At 47.3% G+C, this 23359-nt stretch overlaps 1 protein-coding gene across 1 annotated transcript; it reads left to right on the top strand.

The window, feature by feature from the left end:
* The first annotated feature begins 352 nt into the window (after window positions 1-352).
* LOC106564636 (recombining binding protein suppressor of hairless) lies at window positions 353-23325 on the top strand. The gene is made up of 11 exons (XM_082978634.1): window positions 353-490; window positions 1140-1178; window positions 3199-3294; window positions 4961-5126; window positions 6633-6807; window positions 9378-9515; window positions 11412-11524; window positions 14871-15011; window positions 16930-17085; window positions 18925-19028; window positions 19369-23325. Exons 1-11 carry the CDS (start codon window positions 423-425, stop codon window positions 19739-19741), a joined length of 1569 nt encoding a protein of 522 aa, XP_082834760.1. The 5' UTR covers window positions 353-422; the 3' UTR covers window positions 19742-23325.
* The last annotated feature ends 34 nt before the right edge of the window (window positions 23326-23359 follow it).

Raw genomic sequence — 23359 nt, 5'->3', positions numbered from 1 at the left:
ACTAACTCTGTGCACTCCAACCCCCCTTCACTGGTAAATGCAAACCAATATCATCTTCACTTTATGAATAACATTTTAATCTACAGTTTAGGCTACAATTATGCTGTGAGGTGTATCTTCACTCCTAAAGCAACCACTCTACTGTAGTTTATGACTGTATAAAAGCGTGGGAATCGAGTTACAGTTTCACCTTGTGGGAAGGAGAAGAGAAAAAATAAAACGAGCATAATCTCGCGATAGGTCGAGTCCAAACCCATTCTTGTCTATTGTGAGAGTTTTTCTATTCTCGCGCGATTTCGCAACTTTCCCACGCCTGTTGTGGCGTCTGCCCTCTGTCCGCCTCTCCTCCCCCTTTTTCTACTCTCGTTTATATTTTTCCCCTCGGGGTTTCTGTTCGTTCTGTTGTCCCAGCGGCGTTGGGAATGGATTTGGGATCTCGCGATTGTTGGGACTTTGAGTTACAGTCGAAAATGGCGCCCGTTGTGACGGGGTAAGTGTTGAAATTCAGAGCAAAAATGAAGGAAGAACCGTTTAAAAAGTTCACTTACTTTGTTAGGGTAACTAGTTTCCTAACCACTTTTTTGCACTCGCTTTTGTTCCCAGATAGCTTTGAAAGTGCTTTATAAATTGGCGTCGCGCACTTATTGCTACTTTTGTGTCAATGTTAGTGCGGTGTGTAACGTTAGCTAGCCACAACGAAAAACTAGCCAACTAACGTTACCTAACTACCACTTTTTTTCGCCAGTAATGATATAGCTAACTAGTTACTTATTTTAGCTACATTTATGGCTAGATCACCTAGCCATTATGTGTATGCTGAGTTCAATTAAACAATGTTTTATATTTGTTCAATGTTACCTATTTCATTTACAAATCATGTAAAGTAGCAAAGACAGTATTGCTCGCATTTGTCCGACAAACTCGCAACAAAGTTAAACTAACGTTACTGATTGAATCTTGCCACCTGCAGCAGAAATCTAAGCTACTGTTTAGTAGAGGTTTTTTCATGGCAACACTCACCTGTTAATAATCATGATGTTTCAGATAGCTAGAATTGTGACAACTTTATAATTTAACGTTAGCTAGTATAATGATGTTGCGCTGATAGAAAAGTACCTTTTTTTTGTTTTGTTAAACAGGAAGTTCAGTGAGCGAGCTCCACCGCAGCGCCTAACAAGGTAAGGAAACGTACCCACCACAAGTTTCATAACTCCTACATCTCATTTAAACTGTTACATCAAAAATGAGAAAAATCTAGCTTCCACCTCCACGGCGTTTTGTATTACTAAGGTGTAAAACCACTTATCCACTTTCATTTCTTCCACTTTATCATAATATTTCTTCACACCCGTTTCTATAAAGGCGCACCATTCATACTGCTATAATCAATAGTGTATCTGTGACGGTTCCATAGGTTCCACTCTATGACGTAAATCAACAACTCAAGTGTCTAAAAGCATTATTTTTTATTTAACCAGGCAAGTCAGTTAAGAAGAGATTCTTATTTACAATTACTGCCTACCTGGGTTAACTGCCTTGTTCAGGGGTAGAACAACAGCTCTTTTTGACCCAGGTCTATGTATCTTTGCATAGTTGTGGTCTTACCTTGAATAAGCATTGTCTGATTGTTATTTGACTCAGGTCTATGTGTCTTTGCATAGTTGTGGTATTACTTTGAATAAGTGTTGTCGGAACGGTCTCCACCCCCAGAGGCAATGAGAAACATATGCATCGGGTGTACTCATTCCACCGATTCTGTTGCAAAATTTTTATTGGACATAAACAAACGAAATTGAGGGACCTGCCTGAATTTGTAAAATAGAAACTGATGTTTTAGCGGAATAAATACACCCCAGTTGATTTAAATAAATTTTTTATAAAAATGTAACCTTTTATTTTACATTTTGCTCTATGTAGCGCTGTACCCCGGTGCATCTATATAGCGCTGTACCCCAGTTTATTTATGTAGCGCTGTACCCCAGTTTATTTATGTAGCGCTGTACCCCAGTTTATTTATGTAGCGCTGTACCCCAGTTTATTTATGTAGCGCTGTACCCCAGTGCATCTATGTAGCGCTGTACCCCAGTGTATCTATGTAGCGCTGTACCCCAGTGTATCTATGTAGCGCTGTACCCCAGTTTATTTATGTAGCGCTGTACCCCAGTGCATCTATGTAGCGCTGTACCCCAGTGCATCTATGTAGCGCTGCACCCCAGTGCATCTATGTAGCGCTGTACCCCAGTGCATCTGTGTAGCGCTGTACCCCGGTGCATCTGTGTAGCGCTGTACCCCGGTGCATCTGTTTGCTCTGCACCCCGGTGCATCTGTTTGCTCTGCACCCCGGTGCATCTATGTAGCGCTGTACCCCGGTGCATCTATGTAGCGCTGTACCCCGGTGCATCTATGTAGCGCTGTACCCCGGTGCATCTATGTAGCGCTGTACCCCGGTGCATCTATGTAGCGCTGTACCCCGGTGCATCTATGTAGCGCTGTACCCCGGTGCATCTATGTAGCGCTGTACCCCGGTGCATCTATGTAGCGCTGTACCCCGGTGCATCTATGTAGCGCTGTACCCCGGTGCATCTATGTAGCGCTGTACCCCGGTGCATCTATGTAGCGCTGTACCCCGGTGCATCTATGTAGCGCTGTACCCCAGTTTATTTGTGTAGCGCTGCACCCCGGTGCCTCTATGTAGCGCTGTACCCCGGTTTATTTATGTAGCGCTGTACCCCGGTTTATTTATGTAGCGCTGTACCCCGGTTTATTTATGTAGCGCTGTACCCCGGTGCATCTATGTAGCGCTGTACCCCAGTTTATTTATGTAGCGCTGTACCCCAGTTTATTTATGTAGCGCTGCACCCCGGGGCCTCTATGTAGCGCTGCACCCCGGGGCCTCTATGTAGCGCTGTACCCCGGTTTATTTATGTAGCGCTGTACCCCGGTTTATTTATGTAGCGCTGTACCCCGGTTTATTTATGTAGCGCTGTACCCCAGTTTATTTATGTAGCGCTGTACCCCAGTTTATTTATGTAGCGCTGTACCCCAGTTTATTTTTGTAGCGCTGTACCCCAGTTTATTTATGTAGCGCTGTACCCCTGGTTTTTACATGGAATATTGATTGGACGTTGTCTACAGAACGTTGTTGTTTGATTCTGTTCAATAAATGTTGTCTGAACGTTGTGTGTTTTCCCCCTATAGAGAGGCTATGAGAAACTACCTGAAGGAGAGGGGAGACCAGACCTTACTCATACTACACGCTAAAGTTGCACAGAAGTCTTACGGCAATGAGAAGAGGTGTGTATGAGAGAGAGAAAGTTAGTTGATAGTGTCTGTATTCATGGTGTCTCCTCTGTAGTTGATAGTGTCTGTATTCATGGTGTCTGTAGTTGATAGTGTCTGTATTCATGGTGTCTGTAGTTGATAGTGTCTGTATTCATGGTGTCTGTAGTTGATAGTGTCTGTATTCATGGTGTCTGTAGTTGATAGTGTCTGTATTCATGGTGTCTGTAGTTGATAGTGTCTGTATTCATGGTGTCTGTAGTTGATAGTGTCTGTATTCATGGTGTCTGTAGTTGAGTGTCTGTATTCATGGTGTCTGTAGTTGATAGTGTCTGTATTCATGGTGTCTGTAGTTGATAGTGTCTGTATTCATGGTGTCTGTAGTTGATAGTGTCTGTATTCATGGTGTCTGTAGTTGATAGTGTCTGTATTCATGGTGTCTGTAGTTGATAGTGTCTGTATTCATGGTGTCTGTAGTTGATAGTGTCTGTATTCATGGTGTCTGTAGTTGATAGTGTCTGTATTCATGGTGTCTGTAGTTGATAGTGTCTGTATTCATGGTGTCTGTAGTTGATAGTGTCTGTATTCATGGTGTCTGTAGTTGATAGTGTCTGTATTCATGGTGTCTGTAGTTGATAGTGTCTGTATTCATGGTGTCTGTAGTTGATAGTGTCTGTATTCATGGTGTCTGTAGTTGATAGTGTCTGTATTCATGGTGTCTGTAGTTGATAGTGTCTGTATTCATGGTGTCTGTAGTTGATAGTGTCTGTATTCATGGTGTCTGTAGTTGATAGTGTCTGATCATGGTGCAGGTTGTGTGTCTGTACTCCTGATGGTCTGTAGTTGATAGTGTCTGTATTCAGGTGTCTGTAGTTGATAGTGTCTGTATTCATGGTGTCTGTAGTTGATAGTGTCTGTATTCATGGTGTCTGAGTGATGGTCTGTATTCATGTGTCTGTATTGCAGGTTTTTCTGGTGTCGTCGCTGATGGTCTGTATTCATGTGTCTGTATTGAAGGTCTTTTCATGGTGTCTGAGTGATGGTCTGTATCCATGGTGTCTGTATTGATGTGTGTGTGCCTACCTGATGGACTGTACTAACCATATCTATCTATCCTGCAGGTTTTTCTGCCCCCCTCCCTGATGGACTGTACTAACCATATCTATCTATCCTGCAGGTTTTTCTGCCCCCCTCCCTGATGGACTGTACTAACCATATCTATCTATCCTGCAGGTTTTTCTGCCCCCCTCCCTGATGGACTGTACTAACCATATCTATCTATCCTGCAGGTTTTTCTGCCCCCCTCCCTGATGGACTGTACTAACCATATCTATCTATCCTGCAGGTTTTTCTGCCCCCCTCCCTGATGGACTGTACTAACCATATCTATCTATCCTGCAGGTTTTTCTGCCCCCCTCCCTGATGGACTGTACTAACCATATCTATCTATCCTGCAGGTTTTTCTGCCCCCCTCCCTGATGGACTGTACTAACCATATCGGTCTGTCCTGCAGGTTTTTCTGCCCCCCTCCCTGATGGACTGTACTAACCATATCTGTCTATCCTGCAGGTTTTTCTGCCCCCCTCCCTGATGGACTGTACTAACCATATCTATCTATCCTGCAGGTTTTTCTGCCCCCCTCCCTGATGGACTGTACTAACCATATCTATCTATCCTGCAGGTTTTTCTGCCCCCCTCCCTGTATCTATCTGATGGGCTGTGGCTGGAAGAAGAAGACTGAGGAGATGGAGAGAGAGGGCTGTTCAGAGCAGGAGGCTCAGCCCTGTGCCTTTATAGGGATAGGAAACAGTGACCAGGAGATGCAGCAGCTCAACATAGAGGGGAAGGTAAGGGACAACTCACACACACACACACACACACACACACACACACACACACACCCCCCGCTGACACACACACACACACACGCTGACAGACACACACACAGACACACACACAGACACACACACAGACACACACACAGACACACAACAACAGACAACAACAGACACAACACAGACAACAGACAGACAGACAACAGACAGACAGACAACAGACAGACAGACAGACAGACAGACAGACAGACACACAGACACGCTCACACACACACACAGACACGCTCACACACACACGCAGACACGCTCACACACACACGCAGACACGCTCACACACACACGCAGACACGACACACAGACACGCTCACACACACACACGACACGCCACACACACACGCAGACACGCACACAGCACGCACACACGCACACACACACACACAGACACACGCTCACACAGACACACAGACACACACACACGCTCACACAGACACACAGACACGCTCACACAGACACACGCAGACACGCTCACACACACACGCAGACACGCTCACACACACACGCAGACACGCTCACACACACACACAGACACGCTCACACACACACACACACACGCTGACACACACAGACAGACACGCTCACACACACACACACGCTGACACACACAGACATGCTCACACACACACACACACGCTCACACACACAGACACACACACGCTGACACACACACAGACACAGACACGCACACAGACACGCTCACACAGACACGCTGACACACACACACAGACACGCTCACACACACAGACACACACACGCTGACACACACACAGACACAGACACGCACACAGACACACAGACACGCTCACACAGACACGCTGACACACACACACACACACAGACACGCTCACACACACAGACACACACACGCTGACACACACACAGACACAGACACGCACACAGACACACAGACACGCTCACACAGACACGCTGACACACACACACACACACAGACACGCTCACACACACACACACAGACAGACACGCTCACACACACAGACAGACACGCTCACACACACAGACAGACACGCTGACACACACACACACAGACACGCTCACACACACACAGACACGCTGACACACACACAGACAGACACGCTCACACACACAGACATGCTGACTGAAACCCACACATCCTCATTTTCTCTCCCCAGAATGTCTGCAAGGGTAAAACCGTGTCTATACACACACACACACACACACACACACACACACACACAGAGGGAGTCACACTGACACACACACACATACACACACACAGAGGCAGAAATACACAGTGTAACACACACCCCACAGCCTTTCCCCACAGAACTTCTGCACGACTGAAAATCCTGTGTATACACACTCAAATGACCTCTCCTTCTCACTCTTCTCTCTCCCCCTTTCTCATTATCTCTCCCCCTCTCCTTCTGTCTCTCCTTCTCTCTCCCTCCTCTCTCTCTCCCTCCTCTCTCTCCCCCCCAGGACTTCTGCACAGCTAAGACTCTATACATCAGTGACAGTGACAAGAGGAAACACTTCATGCTGTCAGTCAAGATGTTCTATGGTAACAGTACAGACATAGGAGTGTTCCTTAGTAAAAGGATCAAGGTTATCTCTAAACCTTCCAAGAAGAAACAGTCTCTGAAGAACGCTGACCGTGAGTATGGAGAGGAACACACACACATTTCCACACTAATGGATAATACATGTGTATTAGACTATCTAATATGTCATCCACAGCCCAAAACAAGTACTTCTATTTCAGTATTTCAATGGTTATTTGTAGAAGACCAAACGGTATACAAAATTGTATTTGAGAGGATTTTCAAATACCTGTGTTTTTTTTAAATTCCTTAAAATATTCAACTACTTTTCTTTTCAAATAAAATATATCTGAATGCTTTAAGTGCATGTGAACAGAATTGAGATGTTTTAAATAGTATTTGGACCCATGTCTGTCTCATATATATGCATACATGCATACATACACACACGCATGCATGCATACATGCATACATACATGCATACATGCATACATACATGCATACATACATACATGCATACATACATACATGCATACATACATACATACATACATACATGCATGCATACATACATACATACATACACAGATGATGCTCTCACCACATTTCGAGCAGATTTACGGTTACATAGAACTGAGTATGCAAAACACACAAGCTTGATGCACAGTGGTAGGGTTTTCCTGAGTGGTTTCGGCACAAAGGTCTTTTTTTACGAGCTGTGTCGTAACTCTGCCGTTTTTATTTAACATTGATCAACTTCAAAGTGTGATCTCTTCATGAATGCTTATCTAACCCTCTCCCTACTCTCTCCCTCCCTCCCTACTCCCTCCCTCCCTACTCTCTCCCTCCCTACTCTCTCCCTCCCTACTCTCTCCCTCCCTACTCTCTCTCCCTCCCTCCTCTACTCTCTCCCTCCCTACTCTCTCCCTCCCTACTCTCTCCCTCCCTCCCTACTCTCTCCCTCCCTCCCTACTCTCTCTCTCCCTCCCTACTCTCTCCCTCCCTCCCTACTCTCTCCCTCCCTCCCTACTCTCTCCCTCCCTCCCTACTCTCTCCCTCCCTTCCTACTCTCTCCCTCCCTTCCTACTCTCTCCCTCCCTCCCTACTCTCTCCCTCCCTCCCTACTCTCTCCCTCCCTCCCTACTCTCTCCCTCCCTCCCTACTCTCTCCCTCCCTCCCTACTCTCTCCCTCCCTCCCTACTCTCTCCCTCCCTCCCTACTCTCTCCCTCCCTCCCTACTCTCTCCCTCCCTCCCTACTCCCTCCCTCCCTACTCCCTCCCTCCCTACTCCCTCCCTCCCTACTCTCCCTCCCTCCCTACTCTCTCCCTCCCTCCCTACTCTCTCTCTCTCCCTCCCTCCCTACTCTCTCCCTCTCCCTCCCTCCCTACTCTCTCTCTCTCCCTCCCTCCCTACTCTCTCCCTCTCCCTCCCTCCCTACTCTCTCTCTCTCCCTCCCTCCCTACTCTCTCTCCCTCCCTCCCTCCCTACTCTCTCTCTCTCCCTCCCTCCCTACTCTCTCTCTCCCTCCCTACTCTCTCTCTCCCTCCCTACTCTCTCTCTCCCTCCCTACTCTCTCCCTCCCTACTCTCTCTCTCTCCCTCCCTCCCTACTCTCTCTCTCTCCCTCCCTCCCTACTCTCTCTCTCCCTCCCTACTCTCTCTCCCTCCCTACTCTCTCTCCCTCCCTACTCTCTCCCTCCCTCCCTACTCTCTCCCTCCCTCCCTACTCCCTCCCTCCCTCCCTACTCTCTCCCTCCCTCCCTACTCTCTCCCTCCCTCCCTACTCTCTCTCCTCCCTCCTCTCTCTCTCCCTCCCTCCCTCCTCTCTCTCCCTCCCTCCCTACTCTCTCTCTCCCTCCCTCCCTACTCTCTCTCTCCCTCCCTCCCTACTCTCTCCCTCCCTCCCTCCCTACTCTCTCTCTCCCTCCCTCCCTACTCTCTCCCTCCCTCCCTCCCTACTCTCTCCCTCCCTCCCTCCCTACTCTCTCCCTCCCTCCCTCCCTACTCTCTCCCTCCCTCCCTCCCTACTCTCTCCCTCCCTACTCTCTCTCCTCCCTACTCTCTCCCTCCCTACCTCTCTCTCTCTCTCCCTCCCTCCCTACTCTCTCGCTCCCTCCCTACTCTCTCGCTCCCTCCCTACTCTCTCGCTCCCTCCCTACTCTCTCGCTCCCTCCCTACTCTCTCGCTCCCTCCCTACTCTCTCGCTCCCTCCCTCCCTACTCTCTCGCTCTCTCCCTCTCTCGCTCTCTCCCTCCCTACTCTCTCTCTCTCTCTCTCTCTCTCCCTCCCTACTCTCTCTCTCTTTCCCTCCCTACTCTCTCTCTCCCTCCCTACTCTCTCTCTCTCTCCCTCCCTACTCTCTCTCTCTCTCCCTCCCTACTCTCTCTCTCTCCCTCCCTCCCTACTCTCTCTCTCTCTCTCTCCCTCCCTACTCTCTCTCTCTCTCTCTCTCCCTCCCTACTCTCTCTCTCTCTCTCTCTCCCTCCCTACTCTCTCTCTCTCTCTCTCTCTCCCTCCCTACTCTCTCTCTCTCTCTCTCTCTCCCTCCCTACTCTCTCCCTCCCTACTCTCTCTCTCTCTCTCTCTCTCTCTCTCCCTACTCTCTCTCTCTCTCCCTCCCTACTCTCTCTCTCTCTCTCGCTCTCACACTCACTTCCATCTGTCTGTCTGTCTGTCTCTCTAGTGTGTATAGCGTCAGGGACCAAGGTTGCGTTGTTTAACCGGTTGCGTTCTCAGACCGTCAGTACCCGCTATCTACACGTGGAGGGAGGGAACTTCCACGCCAGTTCACAACAGTGGGGAGCGTTCTACATACACCTCTGTAAGTTACCCCCTCCTCTCTTCCGTTCACCCCAGTCCCCCCCTCTTCCGTTCACCCCAGTCCCCCCCCTCTTCCGTTCACCCCAGTCCCCCCCTCTTCCGTTCACCCCAGTCCCCCCCTCTTCCGTTCACCCCAGTCCCCCCCTCTTCCGTTCACCCCAGTCCCCCCCCTCTTCCGTTCACCCCAGCCCCCCCTCTTCCGTTCACCCCAGTCCCCCCCCTCTTCCGTTCACCCCAGTCCCCCCCCTCTTCCGTTCACCCCAGTCCCCCCCTCTTCCGTTCACCCCAGTCCCCCCCTCTTCCGTTCACCCCAGTCCACCCCCTCTTCCGTTCACCCCAGTCCACCCCCTCTTCCGTTCACCCCAGTCCCCCCCCTCTTCCGTTCACCCCAGTCCCCCCCCTCTTCCGTTCACCCCAGTCCCCCCCTCTTCCGTTCACCCCAGTCCCCCCCCTCTTCCGTTCACCCCAGTCCCCCCCCTCTTCCGTTCACCCCAGTCCCCCCCCTCTTCCGTTCACCCCAGTCCCCCCCCTCTTCCGTTCACCCCAGTCCCCCCCCTCTTCCGTTCACCCCAGTCCCCCCCCTCTTCCGTTCACCCCAGTCCCCCCCCTCTTCCGTTCACCCCAGTCCCCCCCCTCTTCCGTTCACCCCAGTCCCCCCCCTCTTCCGTTCACCCCAGTCCCCCCCCTCTTCCGTTCACCCCAGTCCCCCCCCTCTTCCGTTCACCCCAGTCCCCCCCCTCTTCCGTTCACCCCAGTCCCCCCCCTCTTCCGTTCACCCCAGTCCCCCCCCTCTTCCGTTCACCCCAGTCCCCCCCCTCTTCCGTTCACCCCAGTCCCCCCCCTCTTCCGTTCACCCCAGTCCCCCCCCTCTTCCGTTCACCCCAGTCCCCCCCCTCTTCCGTTCACCCCAGTCCCCCCCCTCTTCCGTTCACCCCAGTCCCCCCCCTCTTCCGTTCACCCCAGTCCCCCCCCTCTTCCGTTCACCCCAGTCCCCCCCCTCTTCCGTTCACCCCAGTCCCCCCCCTCTTCCGTTCACCCCAGTCCCCCCCCTCTTCCGTTCACCCCAGTCCCCCCCCTCTTCCGTTCACCCCAGTCCCCCCCCTCTTCCGTTCACCCCAGTCCCCCCCCTCTTCCGTTCACCCCAGTCCCCCCCCTCTTCCGTTCACCCCAGTCCCCCCCCTCTTCCGTTCACCCCAGTCCCCCCCCTCTTCCGTTCACCCCAGTCCCCCCCCTCTTCCGTTCACCCCAGTCCCCCCCCTCTTCCGTTCACCCCAGTCCCCCCCCTCTTCCGTTCACCCCAGTCCCCCCCCTCTTCCGTTCACCCCAGTCCCCCCCCCTCTTCCGTTCACCCCAGTCCCCCCCCCTCTTCCGTTCACCCCAGTCCCTCTCCTCTAATAGCTTCCTTCCTTCCTGACTTCCGTCTGTTGAACTCTCTCTCCTCTGTTTCAGCCAATCATGTTGTTTTTCTGTTGATTATGCTGCATTGCCATGGTGATGTCGAAGTCAATGCCACCAAGACAAGACTTCAGATAAAGATAGATATATAGCATCATATAGAGTTACTATAACAACCCTCTATATAGCATCATATAGAGGGTTGTTATAGTAACTACATATATATCAACTCCATTATCATGGTAGGGCTGATTTCAGTTATTAAATATATATCCTACAGTAATAACTCTCTGTAGCATCATATGGTAACTATCAGTTATTAAATATCCTACAGTAATAACTATCAGTTATTAAATGTATATCCTACAGTAATAACTCTCTGTAGCATCATATGGTAGCATCATATGGTAACTATCAGTTAAATGTATATCCTACAGTAATAACTATCAGTTATTAAATGTATATCCTACAGTAATAACTCATATGACTCTTTCCCCTGTAGTGGAGGAGGAAGAGCCAGAAGGGGAGGAGTTTGCAGTGAGGGATGGATACATCCACTATGGTCAGACTGTCAAACTGGTCTGTTCTGTCACTGGTATGGCACTGCCTAGACTGGTACGTACCAACCAGTCTCACCTCTACCTACAGGTCTGTCTGTCTCTCTCCTGTTCCTACATATTCACCTCTCTCTACCTACAGGTCTGTCTCTCTCCTGTTCCTACATATTCACCTCTCTCTACCTACAGGTCTGTCTGTCTCTCTCCTGTTCCTACATATTCACCTCTCTCTACCTACAGGTCTGTCTCTCTCCTGTTCCTACATATTCACCTCTCTCTACCTACAGGTCTGTCTGTCTCTCTCTCCTGTTCCTACATATTCAACTCTCTCTACCTACAGGTCTGTCTGTCTCCTGTTCCTACATATTCACCTCTCTCTACCTACAGGTCTGTCTGTCTCTCTCTCCTGTTCCTACATATTCACCTCTCTCTACCTACAGGTCTGTCTCTCTCTCCTGTTCCTACATATTCACCTCTCTCTACCTACAGGTCTGTCTGTCTGTCTCCTGTTCCTACATATTCACCTCTCTCTACCTACAGGTCTGTCTGTCTGTCTCCTGTTCCTACATATTCACCTCTCTCTACCTACAGGTCTGTCTGTCTCTCTCTCCTGTTCCTACATATTCACCTCTCTCTACCTACAGGTCTGTCTCTCTCTCCTGTTCCTACATATTCACCTCTCTCTACCTACAGGTCTGTCTGTCTTCTCCTGTTCCTACATATTCACCTCTCTCTACCTACAGGTCTGTCTGTCTCTCTCTCCTGTTCCTACATATTCACCTCTCTCTACCTACAGGTCTGTCTCTCTCTCCTGTTCCTACATATTCACCTCTCTCTACCTACAGGTCTGTCTGTCTCTCTCCTGTTCCTACATATTCACCTCTCTCTACCTACAGGTCTGTCTGTCTCTCTCCTGTTCCTACATATTCACCTCTCTCTACCTACAGGTCTGTCTGTCTCTCTCCTGTTCCTACATATTCACCTCTCTCTACCTACAGGTCTGTCTGTCTCTCTCCTGTTCCTACATATTCACCTCTCTCTACCTACAGGTCTGTCTCTCTCTCCTGTTCCTACATATTCACCTCTCTCTACCTACAGGTCTGTCTCTCTCTCCTGTTCCTACATATTCACCTCTCTCTACCTACAGGTCTGTCTCTCTCTCCTGTTCCTACATATTCACCTCTCTCTACCTACAGGTCTGTCTGTCTCTCTCCTGTTCCTACATATTCACCTCTCTCTACCTACAGGTCTGTCTGTCTCTCTCCTGTTCCTACATATTCACCTCTCTCTACCTACAGGTCTGTCTGTCTCTCTCCTGTTCCTACATATTCACCTCTCTCTACCTACAGGTCTGTCTGTCTCTCTCCTGTTCCTACATATTCACCTCTCTCTACCTACAGGTCTGTCTCTCTCTCCTGTTCCTACATATTCACCTCTCTCTACCTACAGGTCTGTCTGCCTCTCTCCTGTTCCTACATATTCACCTCTCTCTACCTACAGGTCTGTCTGTCTCTCTCTCCTGTTCCTACATATTCACCTCTCTCTACCTACAGGTCTGTCTGTCTCTCTCTCCTGTTCCTACATATTCACCTCTCTCTACCTACAGGTCTGTCTGTCTCTCTCTCCTGTTCCTACATATTCACCTCTCTCTACCTACAGGTCTGTCTGTCTCTCTCTCCTGTTCCTACATATTCACCTCTCTCTACCTACAGGTCTGTCTGTCTCTCTCCTGTTCCTACATATTCACCTCTCTCTACCTACAGGTCTGTCTGTCTCTCTCCTGTTCCTACATATTCACCTCTCTCTACCTACAGGTCTGTCTCTCTCCTGTTCCTACATATTCACCTCTCTCTACCTACAGGTCTGTCTCTCTCCTGTTCCTACATATTCACCTCTCTCTACCTACAGGTCTGTCTCTCTCCTGTTCCTACATATTCACCTCTCTCTACCTACAGGTCTGTCTCTCTCTCCTGTTCCTACATATTCACCTCTCTCTACCTACAGGTCTGTCTCTCTCCTGTTCCTACATATTCACCTCTCTCTACCTACAGGTCTGTCTGTCTCTCTCCTGTTCCTACATATTCACCTCTCTCTACCTACAGGTCTGTCTCTCTCTCCTGTTCCTACATATTCACCTCTCTTTACCTACAGGTCTGTCTGTCTCTCTCTCCTGTTCCTACATATTCACCTCTCTCTACCTACAGGTCTGTCTCTCTCTCCTGTTCCTACATATTCACCTCTCTCTACCTACAGGTCTGTCTCTCTCTCCTGTTCCTACATATTCACCTCTCTCTACCTACAGGTCTGTCTCTCTCTCTCCTGTTCCTACATATTCACCTCTCTCTACCTACAGGTCTGTCTGTCTGTCTCCTGTTCCTACATATTCACCTCTCTCTACCTACAGGTCTGTCTGTCTCTCTCCTGTTCCTACATATTCACCTCTCTCTACCTACAGGTCTGTCTGTCTCTCTCCTGTTCCTACATATTCACCTCTCTCTACCTACAGGTCTGTCTGTCTCTCTCCTGTTCCTACATATTCACCTCTCTCTACCTACAGGTCTGTCTCTCTCCTGTTCCTACATATTCACCTCTCTCTACCTACAGGTCTGTCTCTCTCCTGTTCCTACATATTCACCTCTCTCTACCTACAGGTCTGTCTCTCTCCTGTTCCTACATATTCACCTCTCTCTACCTACAGGTCTGTCTCTCTCCTGTTCCTACATATTCACCTCTCTCTACCTACAGGTCTGTCTGTCTCTCTCCTGTTCCTACATATTCACCTCTCTCTACCTACAGGTCTGTCTGTCTCTCTCCTGTTCCTACATATTCACCTCTCTCTACCTACAGGTCTGTCTGTCTCTCTCTCCTGTTCCTACATATTCACCTCTCTCTACCTACAGGTCTGTCTGTCTCTCTCTCCTGTTCCTACATATTCACCTCTCTCTACCTACAGGTCTGTCTGTCTCTCTCTCCTGTTCCTACATATTCACCTCTCTCTACCTACAGGTCTGTCTGTCTCTCTCTCCTGTTCCTACATATTCACCTCTCTCTACCTACAGGTCTGTCTCTCTCTCCTGTTCCTACATATTCACCTCTCTCTACCTACAGGTCTGTCTGTCTCTCTCTCCTGTTCCTACATATTCACCTCTCTCTACCTACAGGTCTGTCTGTCTGTCTGTCTCCTGTTCCTACATATTCACCTCTCTCTACCTACAGGTCTGTCTGTCTCTCTCCTGTTCCTACATATTCACCTCTCTCTACCTACAGGTCTGTCTGTCTCTCTCCTGTTCCTACATATTCACCTCTCTCTACCTACAGGTCTGTCTGTCTCTCTCCTGTTCCTACATATTCTCAGGTGATATATGATAGATAAGCAGGGTGTGTGTGTCTCACTTCCTTCCCAGGTGATCCGTAAGGTGGACAAGCAGACAGCGTTGATGGATGCAGACGACCCAGTGTCTCAGCTCCATAAGTGTTCCTTCTACCTGAAAGACACAGAGAGAATGTACCTCTGTCTCTCACAGGAGAGAATCATTCAGTTCCAGGTACACACACAGACAGACTGAAGGACACACACACACATACACACAAGCACTCGTGCTAATACACACACACACACTCCTAGCTCCTTGTAGATCTGAGCCAGGTTTGTGCTATCTGGTAATAGCTTTTCCCAGCCCTCTGTTCAACTAAAATCAGAGTTCCTTATTGGACCACTAGTTCGTCTAGTCCCTCCCTGTTTAATGAGGGTTTCTTATTGGACCACTAGTTCATCTAGTCCCTCCCTGTTTAATGAAGGTTTCTTATTGGACCACTAGTTCATCTAGTCCCTCCCTGTTTAACTTCTTACATCTATGGGTTCCGCTAGCGGAACGCCTCGCCAATATCCAATGGAAGAACGTGGTGCGAAATACAAAAACCTCAAATGCAATAATTTCAATTTTTCAAACATACGACTATTTTACACCATTTTAAAGATAAGACTCTCGTTAATCTAACCACATTGTCCGATTTCAAAAAGGCTTTACAGCGAAAGCAAAACATTAGATTATGTTAGAGTACACAGCCAAAAATAATCACACAGCCATTTTCCATGCAAGCATATATGTCACAAAAACACAGCTAAATGCAGCACTAACCATTGACGATCTTCATCAGATGACACTCCTAGGACATTATGTTATACAATACATGCATGTTTTGTTCAATCAAGTTCATATTTATATCAAAAAACAGCTTTTTACATTGGCGTGTGATGTTCAGAAATTGTATTCCCACCAAAAACTTCCGGTGAATGTACTAAATTACTCATCATAAACGTTCACAAAATACATAATTATTTTAAGAATTATAGATACAGAACTCCTTTATGCAATCGCTATGTCAGATTTTAAAATAGCTTTTCGGCGAAAGCACATTTTGCAATATTCTGAGTACATAGTTCAGCCATCACGGTGAGCTATTCAGACACCCGCCAAGTTCGGGGCTCACTTAACTCAGAATTAGTATTAGAAAAATTGTATTACCTTTGCTGATCTTTGTCAGAATGCACTCCCAGGAGTGCTACTTCCACAAGAAATGATGTTTTTGTTCCAAATAATCCATAGTTATGTCCAAATACCTCCGTTTCATTTGTGCGTTCAGGTCACTATCCAAAGGGTAACGCGCAAGCGCAAATCGAGACAAAAAAATTAAAAATGTTCCATTACCGTACTTAGAAGCATGTCAAACGCTGTTTTAAATCAATTTTTATGGTATTTTTCTCGTAAAATAGAGATTATTCCAACCGGACGATAGTGTATTCATTCAAAGAGGAAAATAAAAAACAGCGTGGTCTCGTGAACGCGCATATCCAATCTCTTAGTCACCAGGCAGACCACTGAGAAACTGAGCTACTGTACTCTGCCCAGAGACAGGAGACGCCTCAATCCGCTTTCTGAAGGCTTTAGAGAGCCAATGGAAGCCTTAGAAAGTGCTACGTAACCCCACAGATACTGTAGTTTCGATAGAGAACCAAAAGAACTACAAATTCTCAGACAGGCCACTTCCTGCTTGGAATTTTCTCAGTTTTCTGCTTGCCATATGAGTTCTGTTATACTCACAGACACCATTCAAACAGTTTTAGAAACTTTAGGGTGTTTTCTATCCAAAGCTACTAATAATATGCAAATATTTGACTCTGGGCCCGAGAAAGGCCGTTTAATTTGGGTACTCTACTGAGGCGCTCTTGATATTTCACCTGCTGTTGATGGGGTGTACCAGGGGTGGGACGCTTGCCCATAGAAGTTAAATACGCAACACCTGGCCACACCCACCGAGCGGGAGCGAAGTCTGTTCCAGGACGTTTTGGGGAAACGTGTCGTTCTGTACAAACTGTTACGCAACTTAGCTCACGTTAACTCGAACTGAACGCACCTCAGTAAGGAGATTATGAACTACTAATTAGCATATCTCCTCCCCCAGGCCACACCCTGCCCCAAAGAGCCCAGTAAGGAGATGATAAACGATGGAGCGTCCTGGACCATCATCAGTACAGACAAGGCAGAGTACACCTTCTACCAGGGGATGGGTCCTGTACTCTGTCCTGTTACACCGGTTCCTGTGGTGGAGAGTCTGCAGGTACACACACCTAAACACACACACCTAAATATACATTAACATATACCTAAACACACATTAACATATACCTAAACACACACACAGTATATTCTCTACTGAAACACTCTAACTTTCATAACCGGAGAAAGTGACACACTGGATGCTCTCACCACATATCTAGATACTCTCTCACACACACAGACACACTAACCCTCTTGTCTCTGTAGTTGAATGGTGGAGGTGATGTGGCCATGTTGGAGCTGACAGGACCCACACTAACCCTCTGTTGTCTCTGTAGTTGAATGGTGGAGGTGATGTGGCCATGTTGGAGCTGACAGGACCCACACTAACCCTCTGTTGTCTCTGTAGTTGAATGGTGGAGGTGATGTGGCCATGTTGGAGCTGACAGGACCCACACTAACCCTCTGTTGTCTCTGTAGTTGAATGGTGGAGGTGATGTGGCCATGTTGGAGCTGACAGGACCCACACTAACCCTCTGTTGTCTCTGTAGTTGAATGGTGGAGGTGATGTGGCCATGTTGGAGCTGACAGGACCCACACTAACCCTCTGTTGTCTCTGTAGTTGAATGGTGGAGGTGATGTGGCCATGTTGGAGCTGACAGGACCCACACTAACCCTCTGTTGTCTCTGTAGTTGAATGGTGGAGGTGATGTGGCCATGTTGGAGCTGACAGGACCCACACTAACCCTCTGTTGTCTCTGTAGTTGAATGGTGGAGGTGATGTGGCCATGTTGGAGCTGACAGGACCCACACTAACCCTCTGTTGTCTCTGTAGTTGAATGGTGGAGGTGATGTGGCCATGTTGGAGCTGACAGGACCCACACTAACCCTCTGTTGTCTCTGTAGTTGAATGGTGGAGGTGATGTGGCCATGTTGGAGCTGACAGGACAGACACTAACCCTCTGTTGTCTCTGTAGTTGAATGGTGGAGGTGATGTGGCCATGTTGGAGCTGACAGGACCCACACTAAGCCTCTGTTGTCTCTGTAGTTGAATGGTGGAGGTGATGTGGCCATGTTGGAGCTGACAGGACCCACACTAACCCTCTGTTGTCTCTGTAGTTGAATGGTGGAGGTGATGTGGCCATGTTGGAGCTGACAGGACCCACACTAACCCTCTGTTGTCTCTGTAGTTGAATGGTGGAGGTGATGTGGCCATGTTGGAGCTGACAGGACCCACACTAACCCTCTGTTGTCTCTGTAGTTGAATGGTGGAGGTGATGTGGCCATGTTGGAGCTGACAGGACCCACACTAACCCTCTGTTGTCTCTGTAGTTGAATGGTGGAGGTGATGTGGCCATGTTGGAGCTGACAGGACCCACACTAACCCTCTGTTGTCTCTGTAGTTGAATGGTGGAGGTGATGTGGCCATGTTGGAGCTGACAGGACCCACACTAACCCTCTGTTGTCTCTGTAGTTGAATGGTGGAGGTGATGTGGCCATGTTGGAGCTGACAGGACAGAGACTAACCCTCTGTTGTCTCTGTAGTTGAATGGTGGAGGTGATGTGGCCATGTTGGAGCTGACAGGACCCACACTAACCCTCTGTTGTCTCTGTAGTTGAATGGTGGAGGTGATGTGGCCATGTTGGAGCTGACAGGACCCACACTAACCCTCTGTTGTCTCTGTAGTTGAATGGTGGAGGTGATGTGGCCATGTTGGAGCTGACAGGACCCACACTAACCCTCTGTTGTCTCTGTAGTTGAATGGTGGAGGTGATGTGGCCATGTTGGAGCTGACAGGACCCACACTAACCCTCTGTTGTCTCTGTAGTTGAATGGTGGAGGTGATGTGGCCATGTTGGAGCTGACAGGACCCACACTAACCCTCTGTTGTCTCTGTAGTTGAATGGTGGAGGTGATGTGGCCATGTTGGAGCTGACAGGACAGAACTTTGCTCCAGATCTCAGAGTCTGGTTTGGAGATATAGAGGCTGACACTATGTACAGGTAAGCTGTGTGTGGTAACTGTTTAATTGTGTAATTGACAATTATGGATGAAGACTGTCATGAAAATACAATTATTAAAATGGTTATTTTATTCTTGTATGAACTAAATTTTTAAGAGGACAGACTTTACCCAAAAGCAGTAAATTGAAAAGTGAGGTACAAACCACAGCCACAACTGATATCTGGAGAGACCAGAGGAGGCTAACCTAACCCGTTTTAAATTGTTAAGTTAACAAACGGCTGACTGAAGATGGCTGACATGCGGTCGAGTCCGTTTCCGTGGTAACACAAGCCTCTACAACGTGGTGAATCTGTCTTTGTCTAACCCCTTCTGTCCCAGGTGTGGAGAGAGCGTGCTCTGCGTGGTGCCTGACATCTCTGCCTTCAGAGAGGGGTGGCGCTGGGTCCGTCAGCCCGTCCAGGTCCCCGTCACCTTGGTCCGCAACGACGGAGTCATCTACTCCACGGCCCTCACCTTCACCTATACCCCAGAACCAGGCCCTCGCCTTCACTGCAGCGCTGCCGGGGCCATCCTCCAGGCCCACAGTCACAGTATCTCATCCTCACCTTCCTCTTCCTCAGGGAGTCTGGGGATGGGAGGTTTAGGGGGGTTGGCGGAAGGACAGGCGGGCTACGGGATTGGCCAAGGGGGAGGGTCAACCAATAGCGTTGGGTTGTTGTCGGGTTCATCGGTGATGTCTGTTTCGTCATAGCAGCGGGGAAGTGTGTGTATGAGAGGATCATGGACCTGCTTTGGAACCACACACGCTCGCTTGCTCGCTCAAGGACTCTTTGGAAGGAGAGCGATTGAGTTGAGGAGGAGAAGGGAAGAGAGATGAGGTTCTGATGAAAGACAGACCTGGATGGAGGGGATCCCCCTCTGGCGCCCCCGTGTGGCCATTTGTGGACATGACACTGCAGCCTGGGTCATTCAGTCTGGGAGAGGTTTCACCTCCAGGATGACACAATAACTAGGAGCCCTTTTTATACATTTGATGGAGAACAGTTTTTTTTTATTTACATTTTTTTTTCAACACTCACTCTTTCTACAAAGTTTAGATTTTTTTTTGGACCACAACAAAGGGCTTGGTAATGATGGAAGTATCACTCGTGTGCAGAGAAACTTCATTATTGTTTATGGGGAAACATTTATTATAGTAACAATTTTTACGGACCAAGGAATATTATTATTATTATTATTATAGTATTTTATTCTTTATGATATTTTATAAGCTTTAGCCGAGGTACATTTTCAAATGTTTTTTGTATTATAACGTTTTAGGAAGTACACTTTTTGTTACCAAATAGTTTTTTTTTTTTTCTCTCTCCATTTGAGATTGACTAACGTGATTCAGGCTGCGTCTCAATCGCCTAAACTGGATTCCTCCCTTCAATCATATTAGTGTGACTGAGTGAAGCAACCTCAGTGCTTGTGCAAGTCTTAAAGTCTAGAAAAGATCAGGGTTGTAGTTATCTGAATAGGGCTAGAGTTGAACAAGTGAAAACCTACTGCAAGTTTGCAATCTCCATCTACCCCATCTCTTTCACCTTCTCTGTCCTGTCCAGATATTAAGGAGAGGAAATTAGGCTTGGGGTAAAGGGAGGAAGGAAGCCATTTTAGACGGTTGAGACGCACCCCATAATCTCAGCCAGTTTCTACAGAAATCTTAAATCTTCCTGGCCAATCGCCTTAAATCGATCAGTGTCTCACCAGACCTTTTTAGAAAAAAAAGAGAAAAAAAAGATGTACTTTTTTTCTTTCTATGTTGTGTATAAGGTTGTCGTTTTCTGAAACTGTATAAGAGTGTTTGGTCGACACTCGTCAAGCCAAGGCCTGGGAATGTTTAATCATGTCGTTGGTCTGTCTCTCAAATGACACCTGATTTCCTAAATAGTGCACTACTTTTGACCAGGGCCCTCCTATGGGGGATCCTAAATAGGGATTGGAGTACCGTTTGGGATGCAGAAGTTGTTTTTACACTACCGTTCGGCCTCATTCCCAAATCGGCTCCTAGCACCTTGCCACTAGTAGACGTTTGTGTAAATCTGAGAGGATTGGACAAGTATTAACAATATGGTAGTCACCCCTCTAGCCTTCCAGACTTGGGGTAATTCATGCCATTTTGATTACTTAGTGCATACTATCTAGGAGGACATTTGCTTACCTAGTGCACACTATCTAGGGGCTAGGGATTGGTTTGGGACTGGGCAGAAGTCTTTTTTTAACAAAGAGCTTTAAAAAATACCACCACTGCCTTTACCTTGTAACACTTCCAACCAGCTCCCCCTCTTATCTAATGAAGCCGTAGCATCAAACAGAAATCACTTGCGTCGCTAAGCTGATAGCCCACTACACTGTAAATTTAATTAGCCTAAAGCTTCATTGGAATTCAATTGGCTAAGCTAATGGCTAATGCTACAATGTAATTATATGAGTGAAGCTAAGCTGAAGCTAATGCTACTATGTAGTTCTATTAGTGAAGCTAAGCTAACGCTAAGCTACAATGTAATTCTAGTAGTGAAGCTAATGCTAATATGTAATTAATGTCACTTGGCTACAGCTAAACTTAATTGAAATCACGTTGCCTTAAAAACCACTCCCTAGCAAGAGACTGTTTTCTGTCTCACCACTGTGTCTTCTCACAAAGTAGCCTTTTTGTAGCTAAAGTGTTTCACACGTCACATATTAGGCCAGATAGCTAGCCTACCAGTTGGTGTGTTTATTTTTGTTCATCATGAGGGAATCATTTTCTATGTTCACCATACAACTACAGAGTTTTCCACTGTAGAAAACGTTTATTGAAATGATCGCCACAATGTGTGTCCCAACTTCTTGGGGTTTGGTCGATGGACCTGTCACCTGTTGCTACCTGTCAGTCATTGGTGCTGTACTACATTGAAAGGGATGGTTGCTCTGTTACTATGGGAACAGGTTATTATAACGCATACTGTAAAGTAACTGGGTCTAACTGATTGATTTTGTTTGAGTTGTAAAACAGTTTATTTTTTATTTTTTTACCGGTATTCGTCTTGGATCAATTCTCGTAGTGCTATTGTTTTTTTGGTGTTATTCATTGATAAAACCCTGTGGAAGTTATTATTTGTCCACCGGTTCTCAAATACAGGTCACTAATTTTTGCCTTTTTTGGAAGAAATTCTCTTTGGTCTGCTCTGCTTTAATTGTGGTGCCTTGCCCCTTAACAAGTAAGAGGAACAATATGACTGTTCTCAAATCTGTGTTCCCCACCTTAACCAGTATAAGCTACACAACTACAAACTGGCCTGGGATCATTTGTTACATTATGATTTTTCCTCCTTCATATTGGTGGTGTCTCTTGGGTCGTATTCACTAGGAAACTAAACCGAATCAAACTCTGCAGGAAACTACCTGAACTTGTCTAAATAAGAAACGCTTGTTTTCGTTTTTCCCATTTGATTTGCTCTAATGAATACGACCCTGGCCCAAAACCCCTTTTTGTCCCTTCCCTGTTACAGCTAAACCACTCGTATTGCCTTAGCTTAGCCCCTGGAGTGAGCCATCGCTGGTTCTGGTGGGCTGTAGTGTGAATGCAGGATTTTGTTCCAGCTCTAACATACCTAATTTAATCTAGCCTAATCATGGTCAACAAATCAATTCAAGACCAGGAGTAGTGGATTCATTTTCAGTTGTGTTAGAGCTGGGTCGGGACAAAACCCTGCACACACAACTCTTAAGAAGAGAGTTGTGTACCCCAGCCTTATCTATAGTGTAGATGAACCTAACACAGAAATAGCACCACCCTGTGGTTGTCTGGGTTGAGGACACTGATCTGATGCCTCATTCACAATAAATGGAGGCGTATATCAGTCCAGTACAGCTCGGGTTTGGCCCTATAGTTGTGAATCAAGTGTTTTGCTTTCCTGAGAACTGAAACGATAACCAATACTCTCTTAACATGCCAAATGAATTAACTTTTCCCTTGTTTTAACTTAGTGTCTGCATCTGAACGGGGACCCTATTCCATATATAGGTCACTACCTACAGAGCCTGATCAAAAGTATCACTGTGTAGGGAATAGGTTGCCAGTTCAGACAAAGACAGTGTTTTTCATGCTTTTGGACCTCAAGACAGGCAGCTTTTTTAAAACCACATAAAAAAAAAGGCAAAATAAATAAAATGCATTGAGTTTGTTTTTTTAAATTTCTCTGAAGAAAAGGTCTATGCCTTCAGCTCTCTTGGTTGAGAGGGTCACTAAAAAGGCAGGTCTGACGACAGTGTTGGCAAAAGAAAAGGTCAATAAATACAATTTGGGAGTTGGCTTGTCTCTCTGTTTCTTTCCTGTAATAGGTTT

Source organism: Salmo salar, chromosome 08 (assembly GCF_965601325.2).
Source record: "Salmo salar chromosome 08, fSalSal1, whole genome shotgun sequence".
Lineage (NCBI taxonomy): Eukaryota > Metazoa > Chordata > Actinopteri > Salmoniformes > Salmonidae > Salmo > Salmo salar.
The sequence above is the reverse complement of the archived record's forward strand: the minus strand, read 5'-3'. Positions and strand labels throughout refer to the sequence as shown.

Coding starts and splice junctions, on each gene's coding strand:
- LOC106564636 (XM_082978634.1), top strand. CDS start 423: ATGGATTTGGGATCTCGCGATTGTTGGGACTTTGAGTTACAGTCGAAA. Junction 15,012..16,929: donor AGAGAATCATTCAGTTCCAG/GTACACACACAG, acceptor CTCCTCCCCCAG/GCCACACCCTGCCCCAAAGA. Junction 17,086..18,924: donor CTGTGGTGGAGAGTCTGCAG/GTACACACACCT, acceptor TTGTCTCTGTAG/TTGAATGGTGGAGGTGATGT.